Raw genomic sequence first — 16,879 nt, 5'->3', positions numbered from 1 at the left:
GGCTACATTCCCTTGCTGTACTCTACATCCCCATGACTATTCTGCAACCACCAATTTGCGTCTTAATCCCTTCCCCTTTTTCACCCAGTCCCTGAACCTCCCTCCCATCTGGCAACCATCAGTTTAAAAGCTTTTCCAAATCCTGCCTCTGACTTTCCGGCTGGGTTAGGAGAACCTTCTCACTGGTCCCACAGCACCCATTTCATTGCCATATTACACAATTTTGTTGTTTCATGTGTTGGCCTCAGTCCACTGCACTGTGGACACCTCAAAGGCAAGGTCTTTACATGTCTTTATGCTCTACATTTAGCAAAGTGCCTTGGAACTGTTAGGCCCAATAACGTGAGTGGTTGTTTCAAAGCACTTTCCATTCATTACCATGTTTTGCACCTGAAATTCTCCTTACCAGGGAGATACCATCATCTTTATTACTCTGATTTTATCAACAGAACTCTGAAATACAGTGATAAGACAGAGCTAGATGGAAGACCTTATTTGCTAATGGCGCAGCCAGTAACCAAACTACTTTAGTTTCTGTTGCTTGGCACACTACAGGAGATAATGGCATTAACCTGAGGCTAAACCTTTCTACCCATGGCAGAACAGACTTTTCCATATGTAAAATAATCCCCTTTAGAAGATGCCTGAAGGTGGAAGCAAAGCAGCCCTGGAAATGCCAAGTCCTGTGCTTTGTCTGAAAAGGGAACCTTTGATTTTTTTTTCTTCTCTCATTTAACCTCTCCTACGAGCCACCTCCTGATGTACCTTTCCTGCAATTCTAATATTTGTGAAGATGTAAATTAGGTTTTACTATTAATTAATTCACCAACATAATGCCATTCACTAGAAAGGAATGATCAGCCATGGGGAACAGAATGCCTTGTAGCTCTGTCATTTTTAAAAGTCAAAGCAAGAAGTACACAGTTCTAATAACAGAAGGGATGAAGTGCTTTGTTCTTAGGTTATGCTCTGAAGTACAATTTTTAAAGAGATTAAATATATAAACATCAAAGAAAGACTGCCCTGAAGCTAATAATTGTAAAAGGAAACCCCCCTGCTATCTTATGTCCCCCATGTTTATACATAAGACAATGAATCTGGTGATTATAATGGTCTCTGTTCACTTTACACAGTAAAAATAAAAGAGAATTAAAGAATCCTTCCCTTTGCAGTATAATGACTACTGTTGAACCACTGGGGAAAAGAATGGAAGAATTTCAACAAGCATAAGGTCAAAATCTATTTGGTTGCTTTTTCTGTTATATTTTGGAACCACTTGACAGTTTTCCATTTTAACATTTTGAGGGATTTTTTTCATGGTAGAATCCAGGCAAGGACTACACAAGTTTTGCCATCTGCAAAAAGAGTGGGTTGGAATAGACCAGCAAACACTTTAGGTTCCATAACAATATTTGTGTTGCTCTAACAGAACTACTCTAAGGAATACCAACATCAGAAATGAATCCAAATACTGGAAAGCTGATTAATGGATAGGCTACAATATTGCCAGGTTACAACACTATTAAATGAATAGCAAATACAGAAATAGCATTAAATTGTTTACAATATTCATGGCATATTATGTTATATGATGAAGATGTTTTTGACACATTCATTATGATATATAGTCAAGGCATTTTTGAAAAGAGATCAAGCAATTTTCTGCTTAAAAGAAGAATGACTGACAGATAAACATGGATTTTGATATTGGATAGGCTTGGGTTCTATTTATACTTCCCTTACAGATAACCCTATAGAAGATATTTAATCTCTTTAGTCCTCAGTTTCTGCTCTTTAAAATGGGTTTGACAATAGCCTACAGGATGATTTTGCAAATTACGTAGGCGAAGATATGTAATTTCTTAGGCTAAGAAAGCGCCTAGGGCTTAACTTAGCACACGAAATACATAAAAATGTTATTTCCCCCTTTTCTGTCATTCCTGTAAGCCTTTAGCGCAATTACTCCTAGAATTCAAGAGACTATATTTTAGAGTCAGTTCTAACATTTACCTTTAAATGTCCCCCTCCCCATACAAACATACCACAAGGGCATAAAAGGATTGGGCACAATTTTAAATTATTATCATGGATTTAGTGATCCACTATACAAATTTACCTCCATTTTAATTGGCCTGCATTAGATAAAGATTACCAACCCCCTGGATTATATTAGTTTGAGTAACCTCTTTAGCTCTCAAATGTCTTTAAAATCAACGTAGAAGTGATGGGGGCTGAGGGGGAGGAATAAGGAGATTTCCGTGGCTCTGTCCCTGGTGCTGAAACTGAATAATGTCTGTAAACTGTCCTTGTGTAGATGCAGTGGAAGGAAAGCTAGTTTAACTTAATGAAAAACCTCAGTTGCACTTAATTTAATATCGAGAAACTCATTACTCAGGAATTCCGAGAATGAGGAGTGGTCATCTTCTTTGACCAAGCTCAAAACTTTAGGACTATCCTAAGGGAAGAGAGAAGGGGACCTCCACCAACCCAACCCAGTGATCAAAAGGCTATCAAAATCTGATATGTAACATTTACATATCATACTTTTATAGATATAGATATTTATAGATCACACATATATAACATTAGATAACAAAGAAGCTCAAAACAGCAAGATGCTAACTCTAGGCTAAAGGTATTCTGAGATTAGAGACAAACCAGATATCATCTACGCCTTTTTTTTTTTTTTTTTTGGAGCGTTCACACATTGTTGTGACCTCTCCTCTGGCATTTCCTTTTATTTGGGTTTATATTTTCATCCTCAGTATATTCATCCCACCCCATTAGATTACAAATTCCTTAAGAGCAGGGAATCCCTTGCTCAATTTCTCCTGGTCGTCATCCACAGTGGGAACTTGCTCGCCAAAACAAATGAAATAAAACTTCTCACTAAAATTAATCCATGTTGGTATGGCCACCAAAGAAAGCATATTAGATATGTGAGCTAAGATTTGAAGAGAACCTTGAATGATGGAAGGATTTTGAAAGATGGAGAGAAGGCAAAGCCATGTTTTCTGTTTAGAGAAAACAGCAAAGCAAAGATTTGGACCTGGCCACCTCAACCTCCTCCTGGCACGATGAGTACAGACACCAAAAGAGTGCATTCTAAAATGTTAAAATGTTTCCTGCTAAATCAATGCATGAAATATCCCTCTCTTATCCCTGAGTCCTATGTTTACACAGGAAACTGATTTTAATTACTTTTTTTCCGTATGTCATGATGGACCATTCTTCTAAAAGACTCGTGATGATACTGAGAGCTACTGAGTTGGCAGAATATCCTGAAAACCTCAGATATCCAATCAGCACACTTCTCAACTGGGATCATCTACACATAACAGTGTGTCTCTTTATCTTAAGCAAGTCTTACTAGGACTTGTCACACATGTGTTCTCTCTTCAACTGCAAGTTTAAACTATCTTCAGTAATCTCCCTTTGGGTAAAATTTCAGGACTAGAGTGTTGTTCGGCATAAAACAGCTTCTTGGTCAAAACACGGCTGAATCCCAGTAGATTTTCATGGAGATATCCCCACTCAAGGTAATGCTGTTGTTCGCCAGGGAGCTTCCACACACTGAAAGGATAAACCTTTTTATACTTTGGCCTTCCCTGCATGTGTTTCCATGCTCCAAGGAAACTTATCCAGATCTTTCACGATGGCAGAAACATCCAGCACTTAGACATATTTCAGTGTTAAGAGCAGGAGAATATAAAGTAATGATAAACATGCTATACTAAGTACCGCCTTCAATTCCAGCTGCCCAAACATCTTTTGCATGATTCTGCTATGCATAGTAATTTCACGATTGACATAGACCTGTTTAGATTTAAGATATATGCCTGAAAATAATTTGTTGTTTCTCACGCAGAAAACGGGGATACGATTATCGAAAGCTAATGCTTGACACACTTGCTAGACAAAAGTAGACCCTTGTTTCTAACCTTATCAAACCAAATAACCTTTGCTTTAAGTCTCCACTCCCTCGAAACCATGATCAATCTCTCTGGCATCTCTGAGCAAGACTGAGCCAAGAGACTGACCCACATATAACAGATGATAGAAATGCCACAAGTGGGAATACGTCATTTATTTTATCAACAAATTTAAGCTCTGTGAAGGAATGCCCTTGTCCCTTAAAATTGAACAATAACTAGAAAGGCATCTGTTAGGAGCAAAGTGTTTAAAATGTAGTGGTTATTTGACCCTAAGAAAATAGAGATACAGTCAGAGATTTATGTATAAGATGTTCATGTCAGCATTATTTATAATAGTAATATGTTTTTAAAAATCTAAATATCCAACAATATGGTATAAGTTAAATACATTTTCAGCCATATGATGGAATTCTATGAAGCTATTAAAATGTTTTCTGGCAATATTAATTAACATGAAAAAATGTTCATGATCTATTTAATGGGAAAAAATGGTTATCCAACAGAATGTTTATTGGGACCCTTGATTTTAGGGGAAAAAGTGTATAAACATTTGACATACATTGTCAAAGTCTTCCTGCCAAAGACCAGCAGGAACACACCAGGAGTTGAATAAGCTGGGTTTATTTTTCGTTGCAGTGAGGGAGAACATGCACCATAGACAACTGAGGGGCATCTCAATAAGAAAATGTTAGAAAGGACTTCTCACCGGATTTGGGCTTGGGTTAAGTGATTCGGAGGAAGGTTGAAGACAGTGGGGCTTACTCTGGATTGGCTGCTGTCAGGAAGCAGGGGAAGTTTTATGATTGGGTGCCTTAATAAATCTTTAACTAGAGGGAGAAAAGAGTAGACCAAGGCTAAAGCTGTAATTTGTGGGGTTTTTTTAAAATCACAATAGTTACTCACATTAGCCAGGATAGAGCCATGTTTGGTCATTTTTGTGATTTGGAGAAGGTTCATGTATTGTCTGTGTTCAGACATGATTATGCAGTGGTCTTGATTTTGTCTCGATCCATCAGTGACAGAATGACCTTATCTGACATTAGTGTTGTAGGGAATGGCTTTTGTTCAACAGGAGAACACCCAAGCTTAGCTGTGAGTATGAGGGCAGCTCCTAGAAACGCCAAGTCCCAGATGAAAATACTAGGCCAACTTCTGGATGGCAGGGACTGATTTTCTTTATCACACACACACACACATATCAGAAAAGACTAGAATTATAATAAATATCATTTACTAGGTGTTTGTGATATTCCAGGCCATGTTGTAAGGGCCTTACATCTTTTAACCTATTTAATCCTCACTGCAAATCTATGGGGTTGGTACCAGTATGACGGCCATCTTCCAGAAGAAAAGAGTATAGCATAAGGAGATTACGTCACTCATCCAACGCATCAGAGTAAGTAGTAGAGCAAAGGTTCAACTTAATGCCTATAGAACCAATAACCTAATCTCTATATTATGTTGTCTGTGTGTACAGTAAATTATCAACAGAGGTTACCTTTGAAAGGTGGTGGGAATACAGGGATACAGGTGTCTTCTTGTTTCCTTCTTTTTCGTTCTTTTTTAAATTTTCTACAATTAATATGTATTATTGTTAATCAGAAAAAAAGGAATAATTTACGAATGTACCCATGGAAACTCTGTTCCCAAGGTCATTGCCCCGAATGCAAACCCAAGTCTTTGGTGGTAGCAATGCTCCCCCAAAGGACTGAATCAAAAGGGAAGAAAAATCATCATCCTAAGGAGTCCCTGTCTTCCTCTCTCCTCTCTCTCTTGCTCCTGCTCCATTTAGACCATACTAACTGGATTGCCCACAATAAAACGCGGCAGGAAGATCAACTCTCCGGCCGTGTTGTCTCCCTGAATTAAAAGAGAAGTGTGGAAGTTCCCCAAATATACATAAGGACAATTGGGAAGAGTTGGGAGTACTGGAGGCAAATGCCTAGGTCTCAAAGGAAAGACCCTGTCTGTGTGGGAGGACAACACGCCCACCGCGGCCAGCTGAGCAGTGCCGGGTTTCTCCCGCTCCAAGATTCAGCCCAGGAGCAGAGAGAGGCCTGTGCCCCGCCTGCGTGAGGGCTTACATTAAAGGGCCAGAAATTCTAGGGGTGAGAGAGAACCACGGTTAGGAGGGAACCATGTGGAGGGACAAAGACTTCAGAATGGAAAGCTTCGCCGAAATGTTAAAGGCTCCCGAAAAGACCCGTCGGCTGGTTTCCGTTTGCTTACTTCTGCTGCTCTGCTGGCATCGGGGCACCTGAAACATCTCTGTTCAGTCCCCGCACAGAGACCGACTTTAGCCCTCCTGAGAAGTGCCCACCCACCAGCTGCCACCCCCTCAGCCGCAAAGAACTGGGTTCACAGTATTTCCCACTGCCACCGCACCCCCACCACCACCACCACCACCACCGTGGGTCTTTCTGTCTGCCTCGCGGAGAGCCAAGGAGGGCATCCACACTGCCATTTAGCACCTTGACTGCGTCGTGGTGGGTGGTTTCCCAAAGCGTGTGCCCTCGCAGCCGCTTGCGCTCGACTCGCCGCTTGCAAGGCCACAAGTCAATGAGGCTTTTCCCTCCGCGATCATGGTGAATCAGCAAAGCGCTGCAGAGTGGCGGCGGCGTCTCCGCAAGCAGAAATTAAGATGCTGGGGGAAGGGCACAAGTGGAGTGTTGCAGGGGAATTTCTAGCCCCTCCCAACGTGTACCTCCTGAGGCAGGCAATACGGAGTGTGCTGTCTGGGGAGGGGGGGTGTCGGGTGGAAGCTGCTGCTGCACCTAGGCGCCCAGGGGGAGCCTTTGGAAGCAGTGGGCAGTATGGGGAACAGCGAGGGGGAGCAGAGAAAGTGTACCAGAGTAGAGATGGATAGAAGGACGTAGGGAGCGCAGGCAGAGCAGAACGGGTGCACCCCGGGGCTAGGCAGCACAGCAGTTGCAGGTGTTGCTGAGGGAACGTAGGAAGAAAGGTCTGGTGTGGGGGAAGGGAGGAGAGAAACCAAAAAAGGAGGATTTCCCATCCCACGACTTCCTATTTCCAACGTGCAAGTTCGCAAGTTCAGTTTGAGAAGTGCAGGACTGCTTGGCATTGGGGAATCTGGGATGGGAACATTAGGGAAATACCTCCCTGAGTCGCGTTCTCCCACCCATTTCCCTCTCCCTCCCTTCTTCCCCTCTTTTCTTCCTCCCCCTCCTTCTTCTCTTCCTCCTCGCCCCATTCCAGCTTCCTTGAGCTTTGATTAATATGCTTGCCCATCCTCAGTAGTTCGGGCCACACTCGAGGGACCGCGCCTCCATTCGGGGCCGCCTCTCGCTTGACCCTGTCACTAGGAGGCTAAACAAGAGCGACCGGAGGCGTGGGAAGGGAAGGCCGAGGACACGAAGCCTGGGGACCCCTCACCACGCCCCGGGCCCCACCCCCATGGTCCCACTGAGCGCCTCAGTGGCCCAGACTACGAAATCCGGCTCTTTCTGCTTTGCAATGGATGGACCCCCGAGGTTTGGAGCGCGCAACGAAACGCACTAAATTGTACCTGTGCGTGGCCGTTCCCGCCGCCGCCGCAGGTCTATCCCGGGCCCCAAGCCGGCGCCCGCCTTCTCGGGGAATTCTCTGGAGGGGGAGTGCGAGGGGAACCACAGTGGATGCCTGATCTCTCACGGCTGGCGCGCACACGTACACGCCCAACTTTGCTGAGCAGTCGGCGCCCCCCGGGCTCCCCCGCGCCCCCTGCGGCTCCGCACGCTCAGAGACCAGTATCTCTCCAGGTCTGAGATAAGGTGTCCCCCACTCCCATGCATTTGAGGAGGAGAGGGCGAGGTGCAGGAGAGAAAGGGAGTAACGCTACTGACTCCCTGACCAGCTGTTCACAAACACTCCACACCCGCAGGGGCGCCCGCTCCAGCCCCGCCGCACCAGGTCCCCCAGACCCGCCTATGACGACAGAGGGGGGAGGAGGAAGAGGAGGAGGAGGAGGCACCGCGAAGAGCCCGGAGCCTGGGAACAGCGGAGCCCTGGCGACTGGCTGCTCCACGGACTGACCACCATTATCAGCACTTTTAGTTCTGGGGGACGGGGTGCAGAGGTTGAGGGGCACGCAGAACTGTCCAACCCCAATGCACTCTGGAGCGACCCTAAATGAGGGCCAGAAGAAAGCTTCTCCACAGGCTCCTTTGGGGGAGACGTGCCCCAGACGCACACCCGGACTCCACGGTCCCGCGGAAGCTGCAGTGTTGGGGATATTTTAAATGGCTCTTACTTGAGAGGAGGCGTGATTTCCACGTTCGAGCGTCTTCGCTCCCCACCCCCTCTCCGCACCAGCCAGTGCGCGCCACCACCTGAGCCTGGCGAGAGCCGGGGCGCACGCAGTCTTCAGTCTCCTCCTTTCCGCCTCTGGGGGGGACTCGGCTCTGAGCGGGTCCCCCGACGCCCCCTGGGAGAACTCTTTACTTTTTGTTTGGAAAATCGGGGCCATTTCTTTATTCATTTCTGGGTCTCCCCTAGGAGGACGGGGAAGGGAGGGCGTGAGCGGCGGGCCTGGGGAGGGGAGTGTGGGGAGGGGAGGGGACTGGTTGTAGCCTGGAATTCTTCGTCCTCGTGTTCCTAGGCTGGCGCGCAGAGTCTCCCCGCGAAAGCGCCGCCGCCTCTCCCCGCGCCACCCCGTCGTTGGCCGTGGGGGTCGGGTGAGTGGGGTCATGACGCGCCGCGGGGGCTGCCCCGGGCCCCTCCCGCGCTGAGCCGGGACGAGGCCCTGCCACGCGGAGCCCCTTGGGCGGGGAGGCGGCAGAGGGTGGGGAGGGCGCACGGGGTAGGGCGGGGTGGGGGCGGCGCAGAGGCCGCCAGGCTGGGGGGCTCTCCGGGTCGGCGCGGCCGCGGGCAGGAGGGCGTGTCTCCGGCCGGAGGGGACCCTCCCGAGGCGCGGCGCGGGACTCCCCGATGGTGGTGCCGCTGCTCCGGGAGAGCTCCGGGTCTCGCCTCCGCCGCCGCCGCCGCCGCCGCCGTCGCCACCGCGGGCGCCACCACCGCCGCCGCCGCCGCCGCCGCCGCCCGAGCCCGCGCCGAGCGTGCGCCTCGCCCTCCTCCCGCGCCCGCTCTGCTCTAGGATGCTGCGGCAGGTTCTGCACAGGGGCTTGAGGACGTGTTTCTCCCGGCTCGGCCACTTCATTGCCAGTCATCCAGTCTTCTTCGCCTCGGCGCCCGTGCTCATCGCCATCCTACTCGGCGCCAGCTTCAGCCGCTACCAGGTGGAGGAGAGCGTGGAGCACCTGCTGGCGCCTCAGCACAGCCTCGCCAAGATCGAGCGCAACCTCGTCAACAGCCTCTTCCCGGTCAACCGCTCCAAGCACCGGCTCTACTCGGACCTGCAGACCCCCGGGCGCTACGGCCGGGTCATCGTCACCTCCTTCCAGAAAGCCAACATGCTGGACCAGCATCACACCGACCTGATCTTAAAGGTGAGAGGGGGACGGACGCGGGCCAGCCTCCGCCGGCGCCGCTGCCGTGGCTGGGCTGGCTGTACGCGGGGTCCGGGCTGAGAGCGCCGCCTCTCTCATCCCAGGCGGCTGCCGCAGGGTCTCCCCTGCACCTCGCGCCCCTCGAAGGCCGCCCAGAGCCTCAGCGACTCCTGGGCGGGGAGCGTCCGGGTCCGGGCCCTGCCCTGCCCTCGCCGCCGTCGCTGCCACCGGGAAAACTGCTGCAACAGTTGGGGCGGCGGCAGCCACGGTGCTGTAGTCAGTGCGCTTGTTTTGGTTCCAGTGGTCTCGGGGACGGGGAGGCTTTGGGGTTAACTGTGCCAAGAAGGAGCAAAACAAGAAAAGACGGTCTGGAAAGTCCTACTAGTTGAAAACAAAATACTGTGCTTCAGGAGATTCAAAGACCCCTCTCCACTTCCTCCCCTTTTTTCTCCCTTCCTCTGGCCCCCGGAGTGTTTGGGGGAAGGCTGCTCGAAGGGTCTGGGAGGGAGCAGAGGAATGTGAGGTGGGATGGTGAGGAAAACACCCCTCAGCCACCCAGAAAGAAGTGTGGTCCCTGGCGAGGACAGGGGCTGCCCTGCTGCCCTCTTTCCCCAGAGCCAGGAAGCCATCTCAGCCTTAAAGGGTAGGAAACGATGTTTGTCATTCGCAGTTATTTCGTCTTTCACAGTAGCTCCTCTCCTCTGAAATGCAGAAACTTCTTTGGGAAAAGAGGGATTCGGTGGATCCTCTTTTATGTGGGTACATTTGGCCGTGAGGGTGAGGGACAGAGCTAGAAGGGTTAGGGCTGAAGCCAGGTTGTGTGGCCCTGAGAAGAGCACAGGAAACCAAGCAGCTGGTTAGAGGGTGACACTGGCAGAGACAGGTTGTGTCCTCAGCCTGAGCTGGGAATTTGATGTGAAAAGTGAGGAACTTTCAGGAAGTTCTAAGAAAAGTAGAGGAGTGAGGACTAGAAATGGAAAAGTGGAGACCTTGGGCGAGTAAAGCAAAAATAGGTGAGACCGTTCCATCCAAGTCCCTGGTGGGAATTATGTGGCTTGTTTACTTAAGATGTTTCTCTGGGGCGGGCAGAGAGGAACCAGTCCCAGCTGAAGCCCTGGGGCGGAGGGCCTGAAAGTGCTGCTCTGTGTGCGTCTCTGGTCTGGAGCTGGGATTAGGGGCTCCTTCGATTTCTACTTAACCCAAGGGGAGTCAGCCTGTGAACCGGAGGGACTCTTTCCTTCTCTTTTTCTCTCTAGGTAACTTTTTATCCCTAGAGACAAGCTAAGTTTTCTATATTTCCATCCCTCTATTTGTTCACATGTTATCAATCAGCAATTAGTGATGAGAATCGGACTAGGGACAGACTGGAATCAGGGCTGTCCCACATTGGGTGGCTTGTGATATTTCTAACGGCACACACATATCAAACATACTCACTCATCACAGAACCCTAGTAACATTAATCCTGAGATGTTTGCTTTGCTCATGAAAATACTTCAAACACCCAGTGTTTTCTTTCCTCCAGTAATTCAGCGAACATATTTTGACACACAGAGAAATACTGCTCCAAACGCTTTCTCAAGAAAACACATAGTAGTTTCATCACAGACTTAAGGAAACCATAATTTAGCCACTTCTGACCGTTGGAAAGCTGCCCCAGGTTTTGATAGATGAGCTACTAAACCATGTTTCTCTTTGTGTCCGCCCCCTCCCCACCAGGTGATGTTTCCACTGGCTTTTTTCCCCCACAAGCCCTCACGCCACTGATGGCAGTCACCAGTTACATTCACTCTCAAGGTTAATGAGACATCAACAGGCACATCAGACCTCTTCCCAACTAGATTGTTTCTCCTGTTTGATTTTGGTTTGTTCAAGACAGAAAATCATATTTTAAGAGAAAGTGGGAGAGAGAGGGCAGGCCAGGTGGCTTTGCGTCCATGTCTAAAGGGCAACTTGAAAGGACAGCGGACTTGTCAATTAATTGTTTTAAGAAATGGGATGGTTTTTCATGTTTGAGGTGTCTGGGGAAGATCAAAACCAATTCGAATAGTGGTCAGAATTCATTTCTAGCTGATGGCTCTCTAGTCAAATAAATTCAAAGAGCTTATAAAAACCCAGACTTAGGAAACTAAGGGGATTGCCTTCGATTTTATATATCCTTTTTTTTTTTTTTTCCTACATCCAACCCCTAGATTTGGCAGGTATCAGCCCGGGGACAGAAAAATGGCCCTTCAGTAGTCATGGTAATGTAAAGTGTGGGAACAAGCACTTCTTCTCTTTTTTTCCTTTAGAGGTTGATGAAGACTTGTCCTTTACAAAAGGTACTAGGAGCGAGAGTCTGTTTCTGCCCTTACTAGTGTTATTCTAGTGCTTTGTTGCTGGCATGAGGAAGAGCACTGACAGTTAACACTGTACACAACACCAGCCAGCACCTGCCTGTTTTATAGCATCACATTCAAAGTAAAGTGGACACAGCATAAGCAAGCAGGGTTTGAGGCTTTCTCAGGCCCCACTACGAAACTGGAGGAAGTAAGTTGCAGGGCTGTGTTGTCTACTCTTCATAGTACTCTTGTTTGTACCTATTCAGTGAAGGCGACCCTTCTTGGTATATTAGTCCAGCTACTTTCTGATCAAAACTAGACTGAGAAGGGATGATGACAAAAAATAAAAACCCAGGTTGATTTTTTTTGAAGATAATTGAGAGTATCACAGAAAAAAAGAATCCACGTTTCAAAATCCAGCTGATCTGGTTTGGAGGAGTTTCCTCAAATTTGTGCAAGGGACATGATTGCCTTACTCTGACTCTGCAGCACAGAATTTGACCCCAAACTATGAGAGGGGTGACTCTGCCTCTCAACATATCCTCTGAAGGCTGTGTGGATGAAAGTAGGTGGGGCCTAATGGTCCTGCTAAGGAATCAACCATTAATTTCTGAACCTCTTTAAATAAATGTTGATCTTCAAAAGTCTTCATTTCACTAGAAGATTAAATTCAGCTCATTATCATATTTTAACAGAAAATCTACAATGTTTCTCTCAGAGCAAATTTCCGGGTAGTGCTTCACAAGCTTTTATAGATATGTTTCTTCCTCATCACCTAAAATGAAGTGTAAGAAGGTGATGTTGATAATTGATCTGGGCTGTGACCAAAACGATAATTGATTTATTCCAGAATCATCCATGTAGAGTGAAGAACCAGTTTAGCCCACTCCTTATAATAATGCTATCACCTTTATAGCACTTTATAAAGTATAAACATACAGCATGTTTAAATATAGTAAAGGCCTGAGGGTAGGCAGGAAAGTGCTGCGTGCCCATTTTACAGATGAGAAAACTGCTATTTAGAATTGAACTGACTTGTCCATGGAAAAAAGACAAGGACAGAACCAGGACTGGTACCCAGGGTTTTTGACTCCCAGCACAGTGCTCCTTTCATTATAATTTACTGCCTCCCGTATGCTAACCTACTTGAATGACTTAAAATGTACATGTGTGTTATCCAAATGAACTACATTTGACCATCGTACTATCATTCTAACAGCAGTAAATGGATTATAAGAATATTCTCTTGAGTGATTCTTCCTGGTGTCAATGAAAATCCACATACAGAAACTCTAAATGCCCAAGGGAAAGCATAAAATATTTATAATTAGCAATATTCAAAGACAGACAGATCGAATATTTTACTGGAAGAAAATCTGGATGATTAAACGTGGCTATTTCGTGTTTGAGCCGGGTTCGGCTTATACTGTCCCTGGCACCCTCAATAAATACTTGTGGAGTGGACCTGCCCTGCTTTTTGTAGACATGCATGTGATGGGTAAAGAAAATTCCATAGAAACCACTTTCAAATATATTTTCAAAATGGCATTTTTATTTTTACAACTTTACAGGTAGTTTCTAGGCCTTCTTGTTTTTCCAAAATGCCATTTTTTCTTCCTTGTTCTCCTCTGTGGTCACATCAAAACATATTTCAATTCTGAAATGGGGCAGGGGTACTTCCTTTGTACAATGTCCTCTTCTTAAGAGGAACCTCATAGGATATTTTATTCCAAACCAAGGGAAGGACACATCCTTACTACACATTCTTCCACTTTCTGGGGAATCTCATTTTGTTGAAATACTGAGTTTCTATTTTATTTAAACGCTTTATGTTAAAATACATTAAATAGAATTAAAGTTGCAAAATAGGATTAATAGAATTTAACTTGGAATTATGTCATTCAGGTTTTCCAAGAAGGGCAGCATAACGCTAGCTCAGCGTCACAAAGACCTAGTGGCTGGATCAAGACCCCCGTTTTTCCAAAGACTGTCTCAGCACATTCAATCATTAAAGCAATCACCCATTATTTCCTTCTCCGCAATATAAGGATCAGCAAATTCTGGTCTATTTTCAAGCTTAGAAGGAGTTTTTACATTTTTTTAAAAATTGTAACAAAACAAGAACAGAAGAATATGAGGCAGAGATGGCATGTGGCTCTCAAAGCGAGAAATATTTACTCTTTAGTCCTTCACATAAAGAAGTTCGCACGCTATATTCCAAACCTTCTTTACTGGAGCAATTTCAAGGAGTTAATACTGTTAACTTCTAAGGCAGTGGTTCTCAACCAGGGGCGATTGTGCCCCCCAGGGTACATTTGGCAATGGTTGGAGACGTTTCTGATTGGATAACTGGTGGTGGGTTGCTACTGGCATCTAGTGGGTGGAGATCATGGATACTGTTAAGCATCCTGTGTGCCCAGGACAGCCCCCCCACAGCAAAGATTGTCCTGGCCCCAAACTCTGTTTCAAGGTGCTCATTTGTTTGTTTCTTCTGTTTTATTAGGATCTTTTTTTTTCAGCTGCATTGATTATGTAAAATGAAAAAACACGCCAAAATCTTCTAGAACTTTGGGGACAAATACTGTGACCTCTAAGGAAATGCTCTTTTGGGGCAATTGAACAGAGACCAGATTTTCTAGTGTAACCTTCCCTGGGGTGCAGTTATCTCACTCTGTCTATAGTTCTGTCCTTTATGGAATAAATCCCCCTGTAGGGGAACCCAGGAAACAGGATGCAGTCTAACTGCATGAATGGCAAAGCTGCTGAATTGCCCCTGGCCTTGACACTCATCAGAGTGCCCATTATCGGCAGGCCTGCCCCTCAACCTGTAGCAGCCACCCGCTAGGGTAGGCCGAGCTTCTCCTGACAGGGTGTAAGCCCACACTGTGAGTGGTGGCCTGCTGCTTGGCCATCCGGAACAGAAAGTGACAAAAGAAGAACTTGCAACCAAGGAACAGGGGATCAAAGACCCTTGGGTTCGGAAGGCACCTTAAAGGTCATCTCCACAGATGCTGACACTGGAATCTGCTCCTAGCAGCTCAGGGTGCTTTGGCTGGTGACATGTCCTATGACACCTTGGGCAGTCCTGTCCCTCCCATGAGTTTTCTGAGTGGCAGATAAACTTAGAAAAGATTGAGCCCAGGCCTGAAAGGGCAGCATTCGTGCGTCTGCTGGGCCAGCCAATTGCCGTTTGCACTTTATTTTTGCACTAGGGGGAAATTAAAAGAATATCAAGATTGCTTTTCCTTTTTCTTTCATTTCATAGGAGGTACATCCTAATAATCCAAGTATAATATTGTTCTAGGGGTGTCTGACTTCTGAGCACTTTTCATTGGTGTGACTAGTAACCTCAAATGCCCACCCTGCTTCTCTCATGTAGATTTGGGGAGCAACCTTGCTGTGCAGATCAGCATCGGGGACAAACTTTGGGCAAACTGCTAATTTAAACGGAAATTTAAATATAAAGCTGTAGTGTGACTCATGGTATCCTGATAGATGCTATATTAGAGTTAGAGAAAGACGATTTTTTTAAAATTAACACAAAAACTGAACCTGTCAGGATTCACCAGACTCAAAAATCTCACAGAACAACTGAGCATTTCACTGGCAACTCCTTAGGATAATGAAGAGGAGGAGAAGTAAGCTAAAAGAAATGGTTTCCTGCCTGAGAGGGTGCAGTATCCCTTGGCACAGGAGCTAGGGAGATGCAAGGCGCTGGGGATCTGATCAAGTTTGACTTTGTGGAATGCGCCATCTGGTACCTGACTTTGGGACTCAGTGTGAGCCCCCAGTGACACTTGAGATATGCTTGAAGCAGACCTTTGAAGTCACCTGCTTGGTAGCATATCACAGCAAGCAGGCTTGTCTGCAGCACTGCCTGTGTTGCCACCACATGCCTGGAAGGCCACAGAACTTCCGAGAAATCCTGCCAGACTGATTTAATGACCAGCAGGGGAGGTGAGTAATCTCTAACCTTTAAAAGACAAAAAAAAAAAAAGGAAATCAACACCAGTTGTTATTTCATATGGGAAGCCCTGGATAATATGTCGTGCCTTCAACTTTCAACTTCAGAATCCATATTTTGAACGAAAGGAGGCAATGAGGGAATTGTGAAGCTATTTTTGTCTTCTTGCTCTCTAAGAAATCCTCTTGAGAATATTGTTTCTGGGGTTTTGAAAGCTCCCCATTATTAGGTCTTACACTTTAGGTTTAACTTGTGGGCTCCGTGTACAGTCGAGATGAGGATTTTAATGCAGTTACTTCGGGAGGTAACATCTGAAAACACTGGGAAGGAAGTGGGGACATAAAAGAGGGAGCAGCAGGAAGCCAGTCAAGGGAGTATTCTAAGCAAGTGTCCACTGTGGGCAGCCAAGACTCAGTTTCACCGAGGAACTAAGGGAGACACTGTACATCTTGTGTCCAGGTTATCCCAACTGTGGGTGAAGAGGCGGATATTTATTCCTCAACTCTCCAGCCATCACTAGTTAATCCGGCTGCATCCAGGGGCATGAAATAAATCTCTGGCAATTCCAGATGCTATATGTATCCCTATAATCAGAATGGTGGTTGTTGCTGTTTTATAAAAAGCCTCAGGCAAAGAGCTGCAGTGGTTTGCAATAACTGGCCTTGGCACGTACCATGTTTCCCGGAAAATAATCCCTAACATGATTTTTCAGGATGACATCCCCTGAACATAAGCCTTAATGCCTCTTTTGGAGCAAAAATTAATATAAGACCCGGTCTTATTTTGGGGGAAACACGGTAGAGGTGAATGTGAGCTGAGAGAATACGGTGGGACCCTGAGAATGTCCGACACCCATCTGGAGTTATAGATCTAGGAGTTGAGGGCCCAGATTCCTAGGGGATGGTCATCCCTTCACAAAAAGATGGCCATGGCCTCATCTCCATGAAGCTTACAGGCAGGAATGATCCAGCATAGCTGTTTATCCGTGAATTTGATAAGCAACTGCCATTTTCGGTTTTGTCACTGTATGGTGGTAAAGATGATTGCAAACGGTATGGCAGGACTTGTGGTTTTATATGCCAAGCCCCGGCATTTTAGTATCCATCTCCTCTTCCCTTTATGAAAACAAGAAGTCTGCAGGGCCCCGTCTGCACACATCTACTTTTGTTATTCTCCTCCCTAGAAATGCACTCCCTCCGTACTTCAAGGTCAAAT

General features: G+C 46.4%; 1 protein-coding gene across 1 annotated transcript in view; it reads left to right on the top strand.

The window, feature by feature from the left end:
* The first annotated feature begins 8,947 nt into the window (after positions 1-8,947).
* PTCHD1 (patched domain containing 1) overlaps positions 8,948-16,879 on the top strand; it is a 55,325-nt gene continuing 47,393 nt past the window's right edge. The window contains exon 1 of the mRNA XM_081042632.1: positions 8,948-9,379. Within this exon, the coding sequence (XP_080898758.1) occupies positions 9,029-9,379 (351 nt within the window). The 5' untranslated portion in view covers positions 8,948-9,028. The remainder of the gene's footprint in view (positions 9,380-16,879) is intronic.

This window comes from Rhinolophus hipposideros, assembly GCF_964194185.1.
Source record: "Rhinolophus hipposideros genome assembly, chromosome: X".
NCBI classification, from domain to species: domain Eukaryota; kingdom Metazoa; phylum Chordata; class Mammalia; order Chiroptera; family Rhinolophidae; genus Rhinolophus; species Rhinolophus hipposideros.
The sequence above is the reverse complement of the archived record's forward strand: the minus strand, read 5'-3'. Positions and strand labels throughout refer to the sequence as shown.